Raw genomic sequence first — 26,163 nt, 5'->3', positions numbered from 1 at the left:
TTAGGAAAATACTACTTTACATAAAAAATTGTCTTAATATCAAAAATATTAACCTCTACCATCTCTACTATATCCAGTAAGTTATCAGAAGTATCCTGCTCATTATACTTCAAAGTGTAAAACTACATAACGAAATTGACTAGTTCATTTGGTATTTTTTATTTAAATCTTCTTATTGATGTTTGGAAATGCAATTGATCAGTCTCTTACTGGCATATGTGCATATTGTGTGTATTACTCCGATATAGTCTTAATTCTTAAACATCAATGAGAAGTTTCAAATAAGCAATGCCAATTCGTTCAGGAGGACGATGAAAGCTCCACGACCAAACCATCCGGCTCAGAGAACAAACCTACATCAAAATAAAACTGTTTCTTTCTAGTTTAAAGCTCTTCAATAGTCCTTACGTTTGACCACACCAAAGATCGTGCCTAGAACTCTCAAATCTTACGACGAACATCGTACCTTTTGACCACTGCGTCTGAATCTATTAGTCTACATCTACAACTTCAACTTCAGCCAACCAGTAGCGCGACGATTATATGGTGACATCGACGAAATCTTCATAACTAACGAAATGATCATACCCTACCAATCATAGCCTCTTATAAGAACTTCTGGAACTCAGCCAGAAACAAGTCACTCGTCAATACACAATAATTCTTCAGTTGATTGATTCCTTACAATATATTTATCAAATCATACTTTATATTATTCATTGTCGAATGTTTCTCACTTTATTTTGTATTGTTAGCTTATTATCAATGGGTACCGTTTGTACTTGGCCTACAGTGCATATTATTTTATATTCCACATATTGCTTGGCAAGCTGCTTGCACTTGTCGTTCTGGTGGTGATATGTTTTCATTAGTAAAATCAGCGGCAGATGCTGCTATACTATCTCGAGAAGATCGTCAGAAAGCAGTAGCTCGTGTAGCAGAATTCATCGAGGACATGATTGGAATGCACAAAGAATGTAGGACAGTAAGTTAATTTAGACATAGGTCTTACTGAGTTTTGGATTTTCTATAGGAAGAGCTTCTAAAACTATTTAAGACATCTTTAAATTTTTCATCAAATAAATAAAATGTCATGTTTATAAACGTCAAATAGATGGAATGGGACTAGCAGTGGAATCCAAGAATTGTGTTCCATCCAATCTGAGACTCCTTCTGGATTCCACTATTAGCCACATTACATTTACTCTATATAAACTTGTGTCGTAAACGTTTTATCAAGGGAACCCGCGCAGGATGCCCATGTGTCAACTAAGACTGACCAAATTTCGATTGAAATAACAAAAAACGGATAATGTAAATCATTACTAAATGTATTGTGCTTATTGTTTGACTGTTTGGTGATAAAATTAGTTCGCCATCGGAAATTGATTATTTGAAACGAAAACTACTAAATATATCACCAAGTATGTGACTGTTTAGTAGGGCTACACTGATCGAACTCGAGACCTTCAAATCTCGTAACAAAGGCTGAAAGTTCAGACCACTGAGTCGAAGCCCAATGGTTGACATTTCTAAATTCAACTAATGTGCAATATTGCGCAATTATCTACCAACCACAATGTTATATCTCCTGGCGAATTATGAATGATAACTTTTGAGGACTATTTATGGATCAATGTAATATGTATATTTCCTATTTCGACCTTTGACCTATTATCATACGATTCTTGAGTTATCATCAGTTTATTGATTACTTTCCCCCTATTAACAACCACACTTAGTTAAATATTGTACAAATGTTATTTTCTATTTTATGGTACGATGTGGTCAGTTTGGTTGGTATATAAACCCAGTATGTTTGTGAATAATGATTCATATTGCAGAGGCTGTTTGGATGTTCTGGACTTAACTGGCTGGGCCAGGCAGAAAGCAGGGTCGATACGCACTCAAGACTGCTCATACGATTTTATGTATCATTGTTCCGATCGATAATTCTCTCTTCTCTCATTGGCGGGAATCAGGACGTTCATATACTAAAGAGGGCACGCAGGCAATCGATATAACAACTGGTACTCATACGTTATAACACACATTAGTGGATAATTGTCTCACATCAAATAGGATTAAGCTCCATTGGTCACAATTTCTTACAAGAGCTCTAGGAGTCACCTGTCAAAATTAGCCACTGAATAGTCGCTTCTGACGAGCCTCATACTAGGTTGAGATAATTATTCAGTTTTGTCTGAGGTTAGTTTGTGATCTAAAAACTAAAATTTAACCCTCTACAAACCCGCTATAATAATGAAAAAAGTGGAGAATCCGCGAGCTCAGAAAGTATTGGTGACTCATTTGTAGTGAACAAGAACACGAGTAAGGATAATCGAATGCATTTAAGCACAAAATTACAGAATATCTCACTAAAATCTGACAACCATATAGTATATAGTTAATTTGCAAACTATCAATCAATTGCCTCAATCTTGACTATTTTTCTGGTTAGTGTTTTTTTTAGCGAGTTGGTTTTCTACGGGATGGGGTCGCTAACCCCATGCCCAACCCTCCTCCTTTATCTGGGCTTGGGACCAGCAGTAGTTCCCGGAGGAGTTACAGGCGGAGTTTAGTCTTGACCATTCCTTCTGTAAATATCAGTCCGTAGTCTCCGATTACCAATGCTCATGCATTTTCATGCTAATTGCGTTTCATTTCCGTTCTTTCCTTATCTATCTTCTACTGAAATGCATTTAATGCCCGGCCATAGTTATATACTACTTATGTGGATATAAGTCACCCACACCACACATTGACTACGAACTGTCACATTCAGTTGCTAACGAGTAGATCACTACTCCTCAACACATTATAATTGCTACTTCTGTAAGACTAATACAGGTCTGAATAATGATACAGACTATACACATTTGAAAAACAATCATTCAACACTTATCCTAAAAAAGATGAATCAAATATAGTCCTTAATACTAATGACAAAAAAAATACAGACCTGTACAAATATATTCATACCAATTGAACAAGCTGATGGCTATCTTGACTCAGTTTCTCAGCGGATAACCCGGTAGAGTTTAAAGTGAAATAGCATATGGTCTGTATCTTAGTGTGAACGACAACACCATGATGCAGCCATTTCCAGCCGAAAAATGCCAAATAGAACTTGAATTTCACTGTTAACCCAAAATTCAACTTTTTTATAACTTGTAACTAAATGACAACATCGAAATAATCCACTGCATATATATATATTCCTTAATAATTAATAAGGTGAAACCCCCTCATTCTAATACTACTACTAATAATAATAACAATAATAATACTGATAGTAATAATAATGATTATCATAACACATCTGTAAACTGTATTTTTCATTTTTACTGTATTCTAACTCTGTCTCTCTTCCTCTTTTTAAGGGTAGACGTGCTAAACTAACTAAAACAGCTGCTCGATTTGGTGGGATATTTGTAGCTAGTAAAAGACTCGGTACAAACTTGATATTTTCTTATTTCTGCGTAAAAATTATTACAATTATTAATGCTGCATTACAAATATTTTTAATTCAACGTTTTTTGGGCTTTTATTCAAATGGTAGTGCGAGTCGACGTAGTTTACAATTAGGCAAAGTGACTGATTTTAAAGCATGTAAGTTTGATAATGATTACATTATTAATTAATAATAATCATTATTTTAACTATTTACCATTAGATTTCATTATGTAGGTCATCTACATTCTCTATAAAGGAGAATAATTGATTTATTCAACACAACATTGGATTTGGATCTCTAGATCAATAGAATTCGATACTTGAGCACATGATACACACGACTGAATTATTCAATTGGAACAAGAACCAGAGGATATAGGTCAGAACAGTGTTGCACCAACACACTAAAAAGCAGTAAAATAGTGAAGTCAAAGCAAAATAAGGGCAGAATCAATCTTAGGATAGTATCTCAAATTTAATGTAGTTAGGTATATCTATCTTTGCTCATTAGCCAATCACTAGTTACCTTGACTAACATATCGTCCTGATTTTTCTTTAAAATATGTATTTATGTGTTATATGGTCATTATCATGTAAATAAGTGATTACTGAATATTGTCTCAAAGTCTGATCAAATATTTAGGTAAAACGCATAATATTTTAGTTGTAAGAAAAGAAAAAATGCTTTACTATTGAACATCATAAAGTTAGTCTGTTTGTGTGCATACTGTCTACGATAAATTACTACTGATTAAATTGATGGTAAACTAGATATGTTATATCACTTGGATGTAGTTTGATAGTAAAATCACTAAAAGCCTTCCACTAACATAACTCAAGTGTTTTATTTTGGATCTGATGCTTAAAGGATGTCAAAGGAATTTTTAGAAGTAGTGACTTTAATCTTATTAGTGCACATCAGTCAGGTATTTCTACAACATTGTTATTAGTAAAAGTGCACTTAATTTGTGTTATATGTTACTTACATGTACATCATACTCACTGACATCAGATACTTCCAGTTGAAAAGTAGATGACTATGAAGTAACGATATGTAGTATGTGTACATAAGGGTTTATAAAAAAACGTTTAGGAGCCGTGTACATAATAGTTATTTTGTAACTTCAAATTTTTTAGGATTAATCAATTTGTTCGGCTTTCAGATTTATTACACTGGCGAACTTTGACATATCAATTTGCAAAATTGTTCAAAAATGTTTGAGTAAACACCTTTGTGGTGGTGACTGTATACTTACTTCATTAGTCTGTTTGTATAACTGGTTACCTAATTGGAATTGAATCCATTTTGTGCAAAGTAGTAGTAACTTTCTCAACTGTTTTAAGGACAGTCAATTTAATTACATATTGGTTAATAATTTTAGTTCACTGCACGACGGTTCATCTTTGGTAAAACAACTAACCAATGAAAGTCAACATATGCTCTGTTTTATTATGGGACTTCTCAGAAATGTTCATCCATATTCGCTGTTTTTGAAGGATCGAACCTACGAACATGTTACATTTGAATTACCAAGTCGAAACTCAATGATTCTCATTTCTAAATTCAATATTCAATGAAATGAATGCAATAATTTATATTTTTCATGACTCTTTTTTCTTTTGTACATTTCAGTAAGTGATTTATCCTATTCAGACAATGAAAATGTTGAGGGTTATGGATTTGGTTTAACTGTTGTTAACCATATACGTGCTGGACGTGATTGGCCTGAAACTATGTTATTTCCACGTGTAGCATATTGTCGTGTACCTGGTATACGATTAGTTGGTGTAAAGAATTCATACACTGCCCAATGTGCATTACCAATAAATATGTTAAATGAAAAAATTTATATATTTTTCTGGTTTTGGATTGTTTTCTTACTTATCACATGTATTCTTAGTTTATTATTATGGCTTGCACGTATGATTTTAGCATCTAAACGTAAAGATTTCATTAAACGTTATCTTCGATTAAAAGGTGTTCATTCATTGAAAGGTGATGAATTAAAAAGAAGTGATTTAGATGAATTTATTGATAAATACTTACGTGCTGATGGTGTATTCATCATTCGTATGTTGACTATCAATTCAGGTGATGTTATCACAGGAGAAATTGTCACTGAACTATATCAAAACTTCATTGAACATTATAATAAAGCAGATTCCATAGATAAAGGACAAGATCCAATGAAATCGGAAATTGGATTTAAGAATCTTGTTTAATTTTGTTTTAATACGTTACAAGTGTTTGTTAAATTTTTCTTTAAATCTATATGAATATGATGTATCAGGTTAGTTTATTAAAACAATAAAGAATATGTCAAATAATCAGAAAAAAGTAATGATCATTTGAAACAACATTGAACCAGAAGAAATTCAAACTATATGTGATTAGCGATGACGACGACAACACCACCAAGAATGTCTACATTTTGATTGACTTTTCATTTATCTCTTTTTTCTTTCTTCTTACTATGAACAAAATATAGATTATTTTTTTGAAAAATAAAAAGGGTCAAGTCTGTTTTAATGTTAGAACTAGATGTTTTATTAAAATGTTAGGTATTATTGTCATTATTATTACTATGAATACGATTATTATTATTATTACTATTATTATTACTAACTCTTCGAAATTGTCTGCTAATCAGCTATGAAAGCTTTATTAGTAATTTTTCTGATATTTTTTATTTTTCTATACAACGAATTATTAAAATTAGCACCTTATATATTTACATACGTATATGGCTTTTTTTAATGTTAAATACTTTAATATAATACATCAGATTAATACAATCAAGTCTTGTAAGTATATTCATTTCGGTAAATAATGTGAAAGTGGTTAATATTATGTAATTTACATCATGAACTCATATGAGTTAGATGGACATTAGAAGCCTGGGTGCATTAGACGGTTATTTCGTCCCAGAATAGGACACGTCAAGAGTGCTAATCCACTATCCCATTGAGGATCGGATCCAGAAGCGATTGTCTGGCAAAGCGATTTTATTTAATCATATATTTGAACCATGTAGTTTAACAGGGTTAAATCGTAGGGGAATGCTAGCTGGTGTAGTGGGAGGTTAAAAGACCTGTTGTTTTAAAGCTGTCTCTGTTGTGTAGCAATTTATGGTGTTGGGAGCTGGATCCAGCAATATTGTAAGATATAAACTTTCAGCATTTAGCCTCTCGATGGTTAGGGTTAATGTAGTTAAAAGGTAACATCTTTGGCATGTCGAATACATCCCTTGGATTCACTGAAAAACCTGTGGGGATCAGGACATTACTACAAATTTGGCAGTTGATTAAATTCACTTGGTATTGTTTATTTGAATCTTCCCATTGATGTTTAGGACTGCACTTGATCAGTCTCTTATTGGCATTTGTTCAATACACACATCAATGGGAAGATTGGAACAAACAATACCAAATGAATTTAAACTTCACACCAATTGCACAAGCAAATGGCTATCAGGACTCAATAGCTGAGTGAATAACGCGATGGCGTTTGAAGCGAAAGGTACTGGGTCCGAGTCCCAGAGTGGACATCAACTCTGAGATGCAGGTACATCCAGTTGATGAGTCTCAATTGGGACGAAGCACGCGTCCTAGATTTCACTGCTGGCCACTATCTATCTTTACTTATAATGCTTGTGAATTAAGGCAATATCGGGGCAATACGCACAGTATGCACATATGTCAATGAGAGACTGATCAATTGCAGTGCTAAACATCAATGGGAAGATTCAAACAAACAATACCAAATGAATTTAAACTTCACCCCATTTCACAAAGAAGTGGCTATCAGAACTCAGTAGCTAAGTGGATAACACGACAGCAGTTGATCGTTATGCTCTTTGACGTGATTTAGATACCATGTCGCGTTGACACCGATTGAGGCTTGTGGTTCCAATTAGCTTATAGGTACAAAGCCTGTTCTAGAAATTCTAGTATATCATAGAAGACAGCTCTGAATAATTGTTCAAAATGCTCACAACATCTCTCTATTCAAGCTGGAATACTTAAGTTAAACTCTGAATTCTACACTTCAAGTTAGTGGAAAATTGCAGGTCAGGACCACGTTTCATTTATGACAGTAATTTTGCAATTACTAATCCTTTTTGCGAGATTTTTCACTCTCATATCTTCTTGTGGATGAAGCGGTGAGCCGGTGAGTAAGTCGGATAAAAAATATCCATTGTCTTAGTTTAGCTTGAAACTTAAGAAAATAATGACAGTGGTTCACTGCATTCTTAGTTAATCGTTTGGTATCATCACTAACTGCTTAATTGTTTATTATAATCACTAACACTAGCCACAAAATCCTTTCTCAATCTCCTCATAAAGGTCCAAAATTTGATAGACATTCCGTCAAATTTGGCTAATTCGATCATTGGCAATCCAATAGTGAAAACAGGATTATAATTTAAGCTAGAATCATAAGTGGTGTCTAAATGTCTACTGGTGTATTGATTAGGCGACCCAAGCAGACTCAACTCCACTTTTGGTTTAAGGTTCAACCAGAATCAAATTAAAGAATTTGTTTATGAGACGATGATATTATTGATGATAACACAAGCAATGTATTTCGGAAACCTCAGTTCATGGGATATCTAAAGCATTTACACGATTCAAGATGCGGCCAAAGAAAAATTGCCCTCTATTGTAGATATATAAGAACTATTTACGAAAATCTACGATAAATCAACTGATAACCAGTAGCTACATTAATTCAAAAGTGAGAACCAACAAATTAAAGTGATCTTTATACACAAAATATGGGAATTATTTCGAAAAAACAAGTGTTCAGTGACCACATATACAATGGGGACAAACTGTTAAGAATGTTCAAGGAAAGAAATGGAAATTATAAATGGTTTAAATGTAATAGATTCTTGTAAATACTTAGAAATATAGCTCAAAATAACGAAAATAAAGCTGCATATGCACAAATTATTGACAATGACATAAGTTACTGAATATTAGTAAGTAATGTATGTAATATACAAAAAGAAACCGAATAAGACTAAAATGAATGGTGGAAAGATCAAACAGAATAAACAGTGAGTATAAAATACATTGCATAATCGATTAGATTCTATAAGACATTATGATGGCATAAATAGTGATTGTTAAAAATATCCCTTATTTCTCCCTAAGATCAATGAGAATGTCTTTTATTATCCAGAGTTACTTTGTTATGATTAATATAAAAAAAATTGTAAGCATAACCATTCCTATAGGCTATTTCACAACAAAAGTAAGCGTATAGAATGGTCAAAGCAGTGATATATTCTACTACTCAACTGTTTGATGCTCACTTTAAATTTCGATAGTGTAATAAGAAGATGAAGATTATCAGAACTATGTGACATCTTAACGCAATACATTTCGAACCATCTGATCACACATATACTTGTTAAGAACATTTATATATAAAAATAAAAATAAACGAAAATTCAAACCCCGTTTGTGTATTCTAAAACAGTTTGTTCTCACCTTAAACCTACCCTGGTAATATTAGCTTATTATCCAGAGTGATTAGGTTTCAAATTGCTTTCACAATATTATTATTATTGTCCTTGTCTACACTTACCCCCCCCCATTTCCAATCTAGTTGACCTTTTATTTTTAGATATAAATGTTCTTAGCAAGTGTATTATGTGTGATTAGATTGTTCGAAACGTATTGCGCTAATATATCATCACATAGTTCTGATAATCTTCGTCTTCTTATTACATTATCGAAATTTATCAAAGAGACTAAATGCTTTAAAGCTCACTTTAAAGTATTTTAGAGCTCATTCCATTCAAAAAGTTGTATTCTATATTGCTTTTTATTATTTCAAACTATCTAGATAATTCCATCGGAATCTTTATATCGTTTTATTTGTTAAAAATCAAATCTCATAAGCGTTATCACTTTCATTAAGGCAAATTCCCACAAAATGTGAATGTATTTATCTGATACTTAATTGTTAAAATCTGTTCAATACAAAAGAGTAAATAACATGGCATTGATTACTGATCAGTTTGTCTGCAACTGATACTTACTTATTTACGCCTGTTATCCCTCGTAGAGGAGCATGAGCCGCCCATCAGGACAGCTGATACTAGTCATAACAAAATATTACTGATGAGAAAAACACAAAAGTCTACAAATGCTCCCCTGTTTCAGCCGATTCAGTTAATAACCGCTGATCTAAGTTTTCAGCAAAATTCCGTACATCAATAACATGAATTCAGGGCACTACTCACAAAATACTCCATTAGAATTTAGTTAGACCATTTTCATTGAACGTTATGTCTACAAAAAACTGTTTTCTAGTTAATTAATTTACTCAGCTAAACATATCATATTTCTAAGTGTCTTTAGTATTGAAACAAATGAAAATAATTGGACGCTGATTGTTTATTTCTCTACGTTGAAAATCATAGTAAATATAGTGAGGCGATTTCTAAGTTTAAGAAGTCAGTCTTTGAATTTAATGATCATATCGTTCATTAGTATTTTGATCCTTGTCTTGATAAATCAAAGTTGGTTGGGTATTATGGATGAAGTAATTTACTTACTTTTAGTCAGTTATAATTTCATAGTTACGTCAATTTATATTCAAAACTGAAAAGAAGATAGAATGATATCATATGAATGTTGGGTATCAAAATTATTCTTATATGATTGCATATCTTTCATAAAATCAATTTTTCCATCAATTAGTTGTCTGGTTAAATTGCATGTTGTTGGTCTGAAGCAATTCCAAAGCATAATATTCATGCATGAGCCAAATAAATCACAAGCTACTATGTTTACCGGTTAAAGCGCTTGGCACCCAAACTATAGGTCTAAGATTTATCATCTGTCCCACCTACATAATAATAAATTTAATACAAAGTAGGTTATGTTATATTAGATAACAATATTATTATTTTCAATTGTTCGTGCTATAACTGAACAAACACTCATACTTATTATGATAAACATTGAGGTTTCTTCCAAGACGATCATGAAGGTAATGACTACATATTATGTGGCGAATATAAATCAGAACTTGCTTTAACTAGTAAATATTATTAATTTACTGGATTAGATGATTTATCTTTACAAACAGTTTATGAAAATTTGTGATTAATTAATGAAGTGTTAAAGATGATGGTGGATATGTCATGGATGACTTGAACATTTTACATTTGACGATTAGACAGAAATCCATTTGATTCCTCTTTGATTAATCATTTGACATCGGTCAATAATATAAACATTTTTTTGGAAACGGTTCAGTTAAAGCTTACTGAATCCATTCCGAACATTTGTTAGTAGTGGTATTGAACGTTATAGTAACAGTAGTAGTAATTCATAAATATGTGTAAATCTTCGCATATATGTATGGTACGTATTGATTGGAATAGTCCGTTTACTCACTGCTTGTTATTTGTAGTTACTCATGGTAAACCGATCGAATTGGGGTAAATAATTGTTGTGATAATAAATTGGCTTGTTGGTGTACAAAATTATCATTCTACATTGTTATAGTGCTTCAAACTAGGAGCTTTTCGTTGATTATCCGACTGATATCGATTTGTGTTGAAGACTAATCCAACCACTTTCAGTCTACACCAACCCTCTTACCATGAGTATAGAAAACTAAAAAGCGAAAATAAGACTGATTGTTGGAAGACTATGGTATGATTTTTGAGATAAGTTAATGAAGATTATTGTGAACGAGAATTGTTCAAAGGTGATAATAGTCAAAAACAAATAAGTGTTCTGGATTCAAATTTGTGTTCCGATTTGTTGAAATGAAGGTGATAATATTTGATGTAAAAGACGAATAAACAAGACAGAAGTATGAATCAATGATAGAAAAGTATGTCCATTGAAAGCTACTGTACAAACAGTTTCTGTACACATCTACTTTCAGGTTATGTGGTGAGTTATAACGTGTTCGTTTGTTTACGTATGTTCAACTGAACAATTCAGTGAATCCATAATACTAATTCTTTTACTCACAGTAATACCAGTGATTGTAGTATAGATTTCACTACAAAGTGACAAAATATTTCAACCACACATAAGTATGAGCTATTCTTACTCACTGGTTAGTTTGTTTTTATTGCACAACAAACGTAGATTCACGTTTAAGTAAGGTTTGGTAAACAGAAAATTGTTTAATCATTTGATATGTTTACCTTACAGACATGGTTGCGAAAGTGGAATACATAAAGACCTGGACAAATTAACACTTTCTGAAGGAAGTTTGTCATTCACATGACTGATTGATTACCTGTGAATTCAGTAGTAAAACAAATAGATACAATCAATTGATTGAATTTTTCATTTACTTCATATTTTTGCACGTCGACCAAAAGAAACGTATTTACAAACACAACAAGCGACTCTAAAAATGTTTGTTGGAACAATGTTGCTGAAATATTTAAAAATATGGAAGTGTAAAACTGTATTGCATTATTAATTTAGTGTGTTAACAACACGGTAAGTGGTTGGAAGTAGTCCATCCTTTGTACCGGTTCTTCCTGAGGTCCAGCACCACTTTGCATGATGAAAGGATTGTTTCTCGATCTTTTCTGAAGTCAGACTTTTCCTTACCGTTTACACCTAATAGGTCTCACTTATTTCAACATGGTTCAGGTTGTATCTCCTCGATTTTGTGGCTATTTAAAGCACTTCCTCAGTCTCGCACGTTGTTCGGACATTACATATCCCAATTATTTACTGTTTTCCTGGTTATCAGAAGGGGAGTTGTTCTTGTGACTTCCGGAGACCCCTGGTTTTCACTATGAAGTGTCATAATTTTTCTACACAATGACCCTTCAACTAACAGAACAAATTTTTACCAGTTTTCTTTGGCTATCGTTTCCTTAGCAGAGTTTGCTTTACGAGGTGGAGTTACTAGCCGTACACTCGACCCTCCTCTCCAACTGGGCTTGTGACAGGGAGTTTCTCCTGAGTGGGAGCAGTCTGGAAGTGTTCACACTTATTAACAATAATATCAATATTCATGTTGTATATAACGAATGGAAACTTCTTTGTGATGTCTGTATCACGTTAATGTTGTGGGGAACACATTTTCTTGTATAATTATTCAGTTATTTCCATATTTCCAAGTTCATAACAGGATAACGAACGTCTGTCGTGCTCTTCAGGCTTAGATCGTTATATGTCGAATTTCATTTGAGTGTTATAGAATCCATCTATTTCATCTATTGTTAATGTCAATCTATTTTATAACTTGGAATAGTGTTTATCAGTGTTTTCTCTTGTTTGAAGCTCATCACGTAGATGTATTTTCATTTCATTTTCGATTTTAATAATGAGACACATAGCTTTAGACATCAACCGATCATACACTGAGCTACTGAGTTTAAGTAGATGTTAATTTATTCAACAAGCATGAAGTTGTTTATAACGAGAAAATAGAAATACTAAAAATAACTTTAAACCCGTCGATCAAGTTAGTGTTTACCCAAACTGAGTAGCTCAGTAGATGATTTGTTGGAGTTTCGGTGATGTGTACTAGGTTTAACTCTCAGTATGAAAATCAGCATTGAAATGAGTATTTAAACATTTGATGAGTGCGAAATGGTCAAAGAATGTTTGTTTCATATTTCACTGATAACCACAATTCCAACCTTATCAAAATTTTTGACTAAATAGCAATACCGAAGCAATCCATATAGAATGCATGTACATCAACAGAAGCTGATCAATTACAATATTTAACATCGATCACGGAAAATTACAAACTGCTACTAATATCTTTCTACATATAAATTGGTCATTCAATTAGCACTAATCTCTAAAATAAATAAAAAATTGTTTAAATTCAACACAGTTATTTTTCAAACTTGTTCTAATAAGCAAAAAAGGGATACTTAAGAAAAAGAATAAATTAAAATGGAATGCTTTGAAATTAATTTAATAAAACAAAAGTCATAATAACAAGTCAGAATAGTGGGTGGAGTAATATCATTGTTCTGTTGGGGAAAAAATATTATATAAAACGTGATATTTAAGATTGAAACGACATCTACTTTTTGTTTAAATGAATCATTTTCAATGAAATATTGATTTTGTTACTAATTAAATTTTAATTATTCTATTTCTTGATCGAATTTTTATATGTGATATTAAAAATTCCCGTTCAGTACTGGTAACAAACGCTGCCATAGCTGCATTATAATTGGCCATATTCAATTGATTAGGTGCTATACCTAATTCTTCAATACAATATTTAGCTTCTTGTAAATTCCATCTTTCTGTCAATGTTGGATCATCGGTATTAATGGAGAAATTAAATTTATCCGCAATGAAACGATGTACAGGATGATTGTTTGGATTTTGACCATCAACGGAACCAGTTACAAAACTTGACGATGGGCACACCTAAATTATAAATAAATACCTTACTTAAAATAAGAAAGATTGATTTAATGAAGAGTTCTCTTTTCGACGAATTCATTTGTCAAAATCGTACAATCGGAATTATATACTCATTTCCCAAAGTGATAATAATTACAATAACAGTGATAATAAATTTCTGCTGAATATGGTAACAGTGAGGTAGGATAAACAAAGAGATACTAAAATTATTATTAGTTTACCTAGTAAAAATTACGTTTTTATAAATTTGTTTATCCTACCTCATTGTTATCATGGTAAACAGGATTTTATTATCACTATTATTGCAGTTGTTATCATTTTGAAAAATCAGTACATATTTCCGATTGTACAGCTTTGAAAATGAATTCGCCGAAAGGAGAACTCTTCGTTTAACCTATCTCTTGAATTTATATGTCAACGGGTACATACATTCACTTAAAAAATAATTTACTGTTAGTTTTACCAATAATTACCATTATTGTTATCGGTTTAAGCGAGTTTACGAGAACATTTATACAATTGCCAGACAATCTCAGATTGATACCATTTAAAAAATCTCTTGAGATGAAATAACCCATGATCCCATATTTAACGGATGAAGGACCTTCAAGCTTAGTAAAAGAACATACTATTAAGATATTGAGTGGTAATCCAATGGAAGCTAACTCCAAACCTGCAAGGAAGATTTCAGATAATCCGGCCTTTCTCCTTTAGTTAACAGTTTATAGTTTTAATGAGCAATAAAATTCTCGATAACTCTTAATTCACATTACATGTCGAACTTGCCCGTTCTCTGATTGGGTTCTTTTTTTACAATGCAAAGAGGGCTATTACATCACATTACTGACTTCGTTAGGGAATATCAGAGCTTTTCTGAAAGTTCAGTCTTCTCTTCACGCCATTTACAAGTGGGTTATAAATGTTGAATTGATTTTATGTATTGCCATCAGATCTCTCTGGATTTCTATGATCACATTACGTATCAGGAGGACCTCTCTTTCGTTCGTATTCCGAAATAATCAAAATAATTCTCAAACTATGACAATTATTAACCATCATCTATGAAACACTCAGCTGAATCCTGTTTACTTTGGGATCAATTAAACTAATCAGTTGACCTGATTTCATTTTGAGCTGGTATTAATAACATTGGTTCTGAAAAAAATTATTAGTCGATAAATTTGTTCAGATTGGTTAGAAGTAAAGTTGGTTTTCGTATGGAATTGATAGCAAGTGAGGAAGCGCTTAAAACCAAAGTGTATTGAGCAGTTGTTTTATTCTAGAATGGAATTCCTAAGAAGTCAGAAATTATGAACCGTTGGAGTTCAACTATATCGAAAGTGAATGACTTACTCACTAGCGTCATTGGATGATATCGCGTTATATTGCTAAAAAAATGAAGCTGGGAAGCCGAACCATTATATTAGGGGTTAAGTAGTCTGAGGATGATGCGCTTGCCACGAGACCTGAAAGTTTTGTGTTCAGTCTCAGAAAAGATTGTCCGCTTCAAACTATTGAAAAGTCTGTAACTAGGACGAAAGAACTGTCTAATCCTCCTTCCGTTTTTCAGTAACATTCTAACTAAAATTAATCTATGATAAAAGCGATATCAAAGTTGAATTAATCTTCACAAATAACTATAAGAAAGTGCAAGCAATACTTGTTATCTTGATATTTCTACTGACGACTTTGGTTTTATTCATTTCACGAACAACAATTGGAAAATTGCTCGCTTAAAAACCAAATATTTAAAGAAAACTCATTGAGATAAACAGATCTTGTCATGGTATGAAATTCCAATCAAAATCTATCAATCTTAAACTGCACCACAAAACAATAATCAGTGAACATTCTTTAAGCAGTATAATCTGTCCATCAATATGATATGCTATAAGTGACGTGAAAATAAATATATCAGTTAGAAGCTGTGGAGATCGTTGAATGTCATTGAAATCATGAACCGATCTGAGTTAGACAACCACTGAAAACCTGAAAGCAATGGACGCCGACCATGACGTTAGGGCTCGGGCTCGAATGCTCGGGTTTGATTCCCGTGTGCGATGTTGTAGATGTTCACTGCTGAGGAGTCCAATACTAGGATAAAACGGCTGTTCAGTGCTCCTAGGTTTTCAGTGCTTGTCCAACTTAGATAGTTTCATGACTTTAGTGTAAATAAATAGTGTTTTCTCTTTGGAAAAAATACATAAAATGTGTTGTGTGTTGTTGCTTATTCTTACTTCAAAGTGTACACCGGCTTCAAGTAGAGACTTATATGCATTTTCATCATCTAAGATGTGATATCCATGGCCAATACGTTCAGCATGTAGATTATTCACTGCCTCATAGACACTACTTGCTGGACTGTTTTCACCAACATGTACAGTACGATGAATATTAGCTTTTTTAGCATTTTCAAATGTTTGAACAATTTCTTCAGGGACACGTTGATGTTTCAAAACTGAATCATCACCTATGATGCAACAAACAATTGATAGTAATAGTCATAATAGTAATAAATGTGAATTAATATATCCGAAACTCTATCTTAATCATTTTGAAGAGAGCGACAGTGGAGAATCAAGTAGAATAATATGGATTCGTGTGATTCTCGTTAATTAATTCTGTAAGTAAATTCGAATATTTTTAGTTTAAAATTATGCATGCCATTTGTAGCATACGTACCTACAGATGAAGATCGTTAGAAGTGATTATTTCTTTTATTGTGTTACAGTAAAGATTCCAATCAAGTTATTAAGATTTGAAACAAATGTTACAAATGATTACAATATACAAAAGAATATTCCATAACATCGGATATCCAACTATGAATGTACTATATGTTCAGCTCTATGAACATACCGATATTCTAGAATATTGTACACTGTACTTATTTGTAACATTTGTTTCAAATCTTAATAACTTGATTGGAATCTTTACTGTAACACAATAAAAGAAATAATCACTTCTAACGATCTTCATCTGTAGGTACGTATGCTACAAATGGCATGCATAATTTTAAACTAAAAATATTCGAATTTACTTACAGAATTAATTAACGAGAATCACACGAATCCATATTATTCTACTCAAATTTTTATTGTTCTCGTCTTGAAAGAGAATCATTTAGAAATGTTTAAAAGAGGAAAACAATATTTAAGCTACATAGACATATTCCAGTTTAAACGAGTCAGACCCATATGATAGACTAAATAGTTTACTAGACGTATAATAAATAGATTCTCATCTAATTATTTCTATTATCGAATTATTGACAACTAATAAGAGGACTATCTAATAAAAGATTAACATCTCAGAAAATGTAACAACAATATAAGTTAATTCAATGAGTGCCGTAAATGTTGAACACCAATGACTGTTGACGGTACTGCTTTATGCCTAAACACAACTGTATACAATCTGGCAAAACTATAAATTATTTCGGATAAGGAAATTTTGTCAAGATACTGAAGCCTAACTTTATATTCGAGTTTATGTCTTTCTAACTAACTGAATAATAAATGAAATACTTATTTAGGCCTGAGAAGATGGTACTTGTTTTTTCTAAGAATTTGTCAGCGTCAAACTATACTCTCAATATATTTTCATCCAAGGAAAATTAAGCAGATCACAAATAATATACAGTAGTTACATTGAAGAAAAATGAAATGTTAAACGTTTGAAACTCTGCGATATGTTTGACAAAGTAAAATTATGTTTAGACTAATAAGACACAGTTTAAAGAGTTACATATAAATCTTTACGAGTTTATTAGACAACAGTAATAGCTTTAGTGGGTACTAATTCAAAGGTATTTAAATAACTCATCATATTCATTATCTACCTAGTGGCTAATTGAGCTTAGTAACATAGTGGATAGTGTTGGAGTCTAAAGCGATAGGTAGTTGGTTTGTCTCAGTGTGAACATCAACAGTGAGATGTAGATATGTCAGAGTGATAAGTCCCAATACATGTTACTATTATTCCTATCTCGATTCACCAGACGAAATTCTCCTACTATGCATTTGATTCACACGATTTAGTTTGTCATTATTACTATGCTGATTATAACTTGACACTTTATAACGAAGCATCCTAACCTTTATTAAATGATCTTTCTAAATTACAAATGACACTATTTTGAAGTATTTATGTCGTGACAGATGCCAAAGTTCACCATTTTTAACATAGAACATTATCGAATCCATTAATGAATACCCTATTTTGGCCTTTTTAAAATATCACAATGACTATAGACGAAGTTATTGAAAACGGTTGTTCGCTCAAATATTCCTTATTTTTGAATATTATATGGGAATTTTATTTATAAAAGTTTTAACTTAGTTCATTTTGATTATTTTAAAAATTGAAGTTTTGTCTGAGTTATTCATGTCAACAAACAAGTGAAATACATATTCGGCTTGTGTGCTATACATGTAATTTTAACAAACAGATTGCTTTGACGTATGAAACTGGACTCTATTCACCTATACAATTTTGGTTATACTTTGAATTTGACGGCAATTAGATTTTAAATATTCTGTTGTAACTCAATTAATTGGAACTTGAATATGAATATGAGTTATTATGCTTTTGACTGCTAGGTTCCTTATGAATCAACATCCAATTTAACTAATTTATGAAGTTCTGACAGTTTTTAAGTTCTAGGCAGCTTGGTGACAATGCTTAGTTGAGTACCATTTGTAAATTGTTAACTAATTAGGCTAAATCAATCGACGGAACAGTTTATTCATATCATTACCATTATTACTACTGAGTAACAAAGGTCGTAAATGATTATTGTTTTTATCTATCTGGGAATATTCACAACAATCTGAAATAGTTCCTTAGGAAAATGGACAAAAATCCATTATTTTTTCATTAAGATGTATCACCAAGAACATACAATAATGGTTTACGACTTCTTTAAACTCATCATCAGTCAACTCACTCTCCAGATGCAAGATGAACCGATGGTACTTTATTCTATGTTGAGTAATTAAGAACATCAATGATTCATTCAATGGCATACTATAGGTTTTCGTTGTGTCCCACCAATAATCGTCAGAGAGTACATATGTTGATCTCGTTATTTTCTACAGATTGCTTTAGTTTATTCGAAATCAAGCAGAGAGCCAGTCATTAGGTTTATTTGGCTCAATAATAGTTTAAAACGTAATACATTGAATGATCTTTGTGAGCATTTAGGATCGCATTATTAATTTGACGATAACTCGAAGATTGGTTAGTCGTGTATCCTTTGATGATACTCCTCATACATAGCTACTCTTTATATGATATCTTGAGATTAAATCGATGTTGATAGTATATCATTGCACGTGACCAAACTATGTGGGAACAATAGATTACTGATTGTATTTAATAAATAAAGAAAAAGGTCGGAATAAAATATACTCTCTGTGAATATTCATTTCATATGAGCTGTACAATAGTACTTTGTAATTAATTTAAACATCTAATCTCAAGCTATAAATGTAGTTGGTAAGATATCTGGAATGCTATCGTTTTGATCAATAGAAGATTAATTATAATTTATGGAAGATAAATGGAATGTTTCTGAAAGGTATAAAAACTAATTACTTATACTTTTTGAAAATCCATCTGTTAACATGATTTATTAGGTAGTTGAATTGGAATTTTCCGAAGTAATAATATCTATCAATTAAAAAGACTTCATAAATATTGTAAAACTTCAATTGATCATGATTTGAATTATAAGTGATTACTGTTTGGAAGTTCTAGAATAACATTTGATAGATGACGAATTTCAAATAGCTTGCATCGAACCCGTCATTAAGAATTATTATTTAATCATAGGAAGAATAGAGACTGGGATATATATGATCAGTTCAAGTTTCCATACAAAACTAATTTAGTGAGATGAAATTATAAAGACAAATGCCGGAGTAGTGGAAATATTAATAATACTGGTGGTCGTAGGAAAGATTAAGCATAGACAATATGATTGGAAAAAGAATGAATTATCAAAATGAAAAGTTTAAGATAATTTCAAATTTCTAGATCTAGGGAAAAACAAAGAGTAAATTTATCAGCGCGGTTGTAACTGATTACGGGTAATGTCACCCACGATTTCCAACCACCCGTTACGATAATCTCAAGGACCTCAACCTGGCATTCTGCAACTACCAACATATCCTTGTTTAACAGTCATTTACTTTACCACTCGATGTCAGCTCTTAAATTAGGTGTCACTATCCTTCTTCCAACAAATTTCTACACCAGCAAACATCTCGCACCGAGGTAGACGGTGGTTGGGCAAACATGAGACATATCCTGAACACTTCAGTCGACGCACATTTGCTCCTCCATAAATCCATTTACTATCAATACCTAGTATTCTGAGGCTAACCTCAGAACTGCTCAGCCAGTCGTCCTTTTTACAGTTAAACATTTAAAGATAAAAATATACCATACATATAACAACAAAATAAGAACAAGCCCACTAACCTGCAATATCAATTGCAACAACTCCATGTGGTTGATAATTTTTAGCTAAGTCTAATGTTTCTTTAGCTGTCTCAGGCATATGTCTCATAATTGATAAAATAGAACGAACTTCTATTTTGTGCTTTTCGCTAGCTCTGTTAAGTGCATCTAAAATTGTTTTTAATACTTCTTCTGCGCCGCATTTAGAATCAGTTAACAGAAATGGACAGTATCTTGTTTCCACATAACATAAACCACCGCGTTTTACACAATCTTCAACAAACTCATCACAAATACGTGCCAAAACCTCCTGATTAAACAGATTTGATGTGAATAGAAAGGGGTAGATCGCGAAATAGACAAGAAAATAAACTAATTAGCATCATTAAATATTTAAACAATGAGAATTAATAACTAAATAATGATAAATTTGTGATATCCTAATGAGTAAAAATTTGAATTTTTGACGTTTTTCGACTCATTTATTCATAGCAAATAAATAAAATTAGATATTGCACTGTCTCCTTTTCGATATTCAGGACTGTGACTGATCAGTTTCTTGTGGTATATGTGCATCCTGAACACATGTCTTGATGCAGCATTTTAGTTACGCGTCCAAAGTATATTTCAATTGTAGCTTACAATGGAATGCAAGAAACATCTTTTGTTCTGCTTGGTACTCATCGACAAGATGTATTTGCATTATATGGTCGACGTTCGCACTAAGGGCTAAATTCAATACCAATCGCTCTGAACACAAATAGGTTATCCACTTAGTTACTGAGTTCGGATAGATAAAAATTTATTCAGTGGGCAAGAAATTACTCATATGAATTTATATCTTCCTAATACAAGAAAATAATTATACAAATGGTTTATAAAGTGTGAGAAATCTTAACTTGTCAAAGTTATCTTAAGATTGAACAAATGTCGAGTGAACGACGGGAAATCATGAACCTAGGTTTTGTGCCATTTGGCACTCGTCAGTAGTGTACTTGTGATAGTGAGGAAACTAGTGTTCACTAGAGGACTTGAACCTAGTTTCATAGTCTATGAAGTTCCCACCGAGTTATTCAGGCTCCAACTGTCTAGGATCTCAAATTAGTGTACACAATTTCAAGTCACTTAGATTTGAGGTAGCATCACAAGTTGATTCATAGAATAGGATCAGAAATGTAAGCGTCAGATAAACATGAAGTCGGTTAATACTAAGTGATCAATCAACCGTAAATATCAAACAAATGCTGGTTTTTGGTGGTACCACAAAGAAGGCCTATATATATATATATATATATATATATATATATATATTGTTATAGTATATGAGTGCGTGTGCCCTATTTGATATATGAACGTGCTGATCCCCGCCAATATATATATAAACTCATAGAATAAATGGCTATAAACGTTCAAGTATTTAGTCTAGCGAATCACGTTTTTTATTTCGGTCATTCTTCATTTCATGTTCATTTCTTTTCAGACTGATCTCGATAGGATTAATAACCAATGCCAATGTTATTTACAAAAAACATCACTCTGAATATTAATCTGTGAAAAAATTTCTCTAGTATGATTGGAAAATCAGTGTTATAAATACAATTTTCTGAAGAATGTTATAATCAAGATTCCATCAATAAAATTTACATTGATTAACGTTTACATTCTTAAATAAGTCAGTTACAAGAATATTGAAACATTTCGAGAAATTTTTGTCTATTAAAATGTTTTGAAATAATACTTAATGGAACTAGCTTTTTATGCTAAATATGAATAGAATAACGGAAAATTGTATACGCTTTCTTACCTTAATATTATCAATAATGTGACTTGTGCATAATTAAAAAACCATGTTTTAACAAATAATTGAGCTGATTTCTATTTACTCCTTGTCAAAATTATAATAAAGTACATATAACACACCACTGTATAAAATTATTTGTTTTCAACCCATTGAAATACGAGTTTGTTGTTACCAACGTTAGTTTGACTGATAGTTCAAGTGAAAACTATCAAGTCTGAAGTATCCAAAACTAGTTGTTTAGGGATTAAGTGGTTCCAGATGGCCGGCAAGGGACTGAATCCAGACTTTGTACTAGTTCACACTCTTCCTTAAAGCATACTAGCAGTCTTGAGGGGACTGATTATCTTTATGGAATCGGAATCTGTGGTACCCGTATTTACAGTGTAAGATATTACAATTGAGCTGTTTGATCTATTCAGTAGTACAGTCTTGGACTATGAAGCTGTATGACATTGGTTTAAATCACTTAGGAAGTGCCAGTTTGCTCAAGACCGTACGTAGGCCTTGCTAACGAGTGCTGAATAGTAGAAATAGAGGTTTATGATTTTTGCCGAATACCTCCAATCATCAAACATTTCGACGTAGTGCATGCATCGATGTTAAGTGACTTAGACTAACAGCTTTATCATAACAGACTGGTAAGCCGAATTCGATCAACATTAAAAGGACGACTCAGTATTGTTTGTTTGAATCTTCCCTTTGATTTTCAGGACTGAAATTGATCAGTCTCTTATTGACATATGTGCAATGCGCACATCAATGGGAAGATTCAAACAAACAATACTAAGTGAATTCAAATTTCACCCCATTGCACAAGCAAGTGGCTATCAGGACTCAGTAGCTGAGTGGATAACGTGATGGCGTTTGAACCAAAAGGTACTGGGTTCGAGTCCCAGACTGAACATCAACACAGATGCAGGTACATCCAGTTGACGAGTCCCAAATAGGACGAAACGCGCGTCCTGGATTCCACTGCTAGCCACTGTCCATCTTTGCTTATAATCGTAGATCAGTTGCTTTTTTACGAACTAACAAATAGGGAGAAAACGGTTGGTCAAATATCTTCACAAAATTGCAAAAGGGGTAAAAAAATTCTCATAAAATACATTTAATATCACGTGAATGATAAATTTTAACCCAGTTTTTATTTCTTGAATCTCAGAAATTTCATTTTCAATGAACAAATTTACGTTCTTAGTCTCATTTTTCTGCAAATTCACAACTGTATAAAAATTAAATCATGGTTCAGTGTTTTTAATTGAGATTACTATACAACATAAAAATATTTCTCTGACAGTATTTTCTTATTGTCATTAATATTATTGAGGCTTCAAAAATTAACACGCGTATCCGCGAATGAATGAACTCTCTAACAACCAAGTGAGGATTTCAAGTTATACAGACACTATTTTGTATTATCTCACACTGAGCATTACAAGCGATAGATGGTTTGATCTTGTTCATAGATTAAACATAAGAAACTTGGGCTCTCAGAAAACGATCGTTATAAGTGCAAACAATATTTTATATTGGCGTAAGTTTTAGTTATGTTATTAATGTAGTCATTCAGTATTCAAACCCAACTCAATAAACATAGAAAGGAATATAAATCGAGGAAGAATAAGAAAAGTCGTTAATAAGAAAATATAAAAAGTAGGAGGTAAAATAGTGTTGAACAAGTGAGGAGTTTAATTTATGCTACTGGTCACAAAAAGTCTGAACTTAATTCACAACCGCGTTTGGGATATGCCACTTTTCACCTTCAATGTTGTCTGTTAATAGATTACTATTGATTCCGCTTTTAAATATCGCTAAAGTTGGTGTTTACTACATATATTATTTAACCTCATTAGCTAATGGCACTCAGAACGTTTGAATCACACAAAAATGAATACCATGTTTTTACTAATACCGTATTTTACATTGAGCAAACGGTCACGTCTTCCTAAGTACTCTGGTTATCCATTTAGCCGTAAAAAATATTACAGACAGGATTTATGATAAAAAAAGCCATTAAGCAAACAATGAGGATGAGGTTTTTTGGGGAAAAATTTGATACTTTTTCTTACCAGTAAGCATTTACAGATTGACTTGAAAAGAAGCAGTTGACATCTATATTACGCAGCTGAAATTGCGTAATGTAGTGAAGTATAAATATCACAGATGAACTCCAAGTATCAAACATTTTCCAAATTAAAGTGGTTTTTGTGGCAGGAGGCTATATACGACTTGAAGCTATGTTGTGAGTTGTTGTCTTAGTCCTTAGAAGTGAGTTGTATGATTGTTTTGTCTTACATTATAAGTAAAGCTGAGCAGCTAAGAAATGGTCCTTTATTCGACCCAAGTTTTATAGCTAGTCTGAAACACAGACTCTGAATGAAACAAGAGTATTCCTATCCGGTTTTCACGTTCTTAGTAATATCAGTTCATAGTCGGATTTAATGGTGTTTCATTGTGCCTTTGAAGATAGTACCACAGAACATTTCATGTTTCATTCTACTCAGAATTAATGAAATCTTGCGTGACTCAAAAATGCTCATTATTGAAGTTGTAGTGCACTCAAAGAACATTGTATAATTCACCACGATACTTTTTATCATTATCAAAAGTTTACATAGACCGTTTCTCATTTGTTCATGTCATAGTTAGCTTCGTCTTGTTTAGGTCTGAGACACTTGAATGATGCATACTTTGTTTTTCGGTCATGTTGACTGAATAAATACACACTTGATTCCTGCTTCAACGAAACATTGTGCTGGTTAGATGGGCCTACCAGTCTTTACTGTGTAAAATACAACGTTTTCTACATTCTGTCTGACTCCTGATTTTGTACTGTAAAACGGAAGGTGACTTAGTGTCTGGAATACTAAGAATCATAAAGTAACGTGGGAAAATAACGAGTTGTAGTCGCATCAGTCAGTCAAGAAGCCGACAATATGGTGCTGTAACATTTTTAGAATACTGTGATATATGTGGCTCTTTGTTCTAACACCAAATATCAAGGCGACTAACTTTCATATCCAATCTATTTACTTCTATCTTGTTTGGGTTACAAAACTGTTATACTTGTATTTGATACTAGTCAACTATTTGACATAGAGCCTATGATATATGGATTGGTTGGGGCTGCCACACCAAACCACCGAGAAGAGAAACCAGAGTATGTTGCATAATGAAAGTATTAGTGGGAGTACAAAGGATTAGGAATGGAAGATATGGTTTGAGAAAATATGGATTCGCAGGAAAGAAGTTCTCAACACATTCTGGAAGCTGATATATTAAAAAACATACCTCATTTCAAACTCAAAAATCATCAGAACTAGGAGTATGAAATTTTTTAACCATAAGTAATCCATCTTTACTTACTTTTTTACCGGCAACTAATGGTATGATGACCTCGAAAGCTTTCAGGAAATCTTTTAGGCTATGAGGCTTTTTAGGCATTAACTTTCCCTTAAGTTCTTCTAGATTTTGAAACAAAACTTTAGATTTTTGGTCATTCGATAGTTCAAATAATGTTTCTGGCCTAATAGCACCATCCAGGTGAACATGCAAGTCTATTCCATATGAATCCAAAGAGAGTCGCATTTAAAAACTGTATGGATTTCAATCCCCGGTAGATTTTGGCTTAGTGAGAAGAAAATTAGGAGGAGCGTGCAAAACAGGGGGTGAGAGAATCTATAAAAAGAAAACATTAAAAAATGTGAGCAACTACTTAAGTAACCAACTAAGTACATAATATGAGATAACATTTATTAGTACAAGCAATCGAAATAAAGATATAATACAGGATTAACATCGAAACAACCTAACAATGAAAAACCTCACTTGACAAAGTAGAACCACCAGTGAGCGGAAAACGGATAGAACAAAGATGTGTTGGGAATATAGCTTCAGTTTCCGATACATAAAAACAAAAATGACCTTGACTGAATTCATAAATTTATCTACATTTTCATGCTAGGCTGCCACATTTATCTTGTAACAGCAAACATACCATGATATAGGCGGCTAAAAAGATACAGAGATCTTCAGTTTCTAAT

At 32.5% G+C, this 26,163-nt stretch overlaps 2 protein-coding genes and 1 non-coding gene across 3 annotated transcripts in view; 2 read left to right on the top strand and 1 right to left on the bottom strand.

Annotated features, from left to right (window-relative positions):
- Smp_141390 (putative innexin) overlaps positions 1 to 5,679 on the top strand; it is a gene marked incomplete at its 3' end in the record, with an annotated part of 31,370 nt that extends 25,691 nt beyond the window's left edge. The window contains exons 2-4 of the mRNA XM_018793327.1: positions 756 to 985; positions 3,384 to 3,558; positions 5,111 to 5,679. Coding sequence (XP_018647851.1) covers positions 756 to 985; positions 3,384 to 3,558; positions 5,111 to 5,679 — 974 coding nt within the window. The remainder of the gene's footprint in view (positions 1 to 755; positions 986 to 3,383; positions 3,559 to 5,110) is intronic.
- Positions 5,680 to 13,314: 7,635 nt separating this feature from the next.
- On the bottom strand, positions 13,315 to 25,708 carry Smp_035700 (putative adenosine deaminase; the record flags this gene model as incomplete). The annotated part of the gene is made up of 4 exons (XM_018793326.1): positions 13,315 to 13,857; positions 16,092 to 16,324; positions 20,341 to 20,629; positions 25,487 to 25,708. The coding sequence occupies 4 exons, from the start codon at positions 25,706 to 25,708 to the stop codon at positions 13,555 to 13,557; spliced, it is 1,047 nt and encodes a 348-aa protein (XP_018647850.1). The 3' UTR covers positions 13,315 to 13,554.
- Positions 22,955 to 23,021, top strand: Smp_tRNA_00223_Gln_TTG.1.1. The gene has a single exon. It is a non-coding gene (tRNA).
- Positions 25,709 to 26,163: the final 455 nt, after the last annotated feature.

This window comes from Schistosoma mansoni, chromosome 1, assembly GCF_000237925.1.
Source record: "Schistosoma mansoni strain Puerto Rico chromosome 1, complete genome".
NCBI classification, from domain to species: domain Eukaryota; kingdom Metazoa; phylum Platyhelminthes; class Trematoda; order Strigeidida; family Schistosomatidae; genus Schistosoma; species Schistosoma mansoni.
Note: the sequence above shows the minus strand (reverse complement) of the source record. Positions and strands in the feature narration are given on the sequence as shown.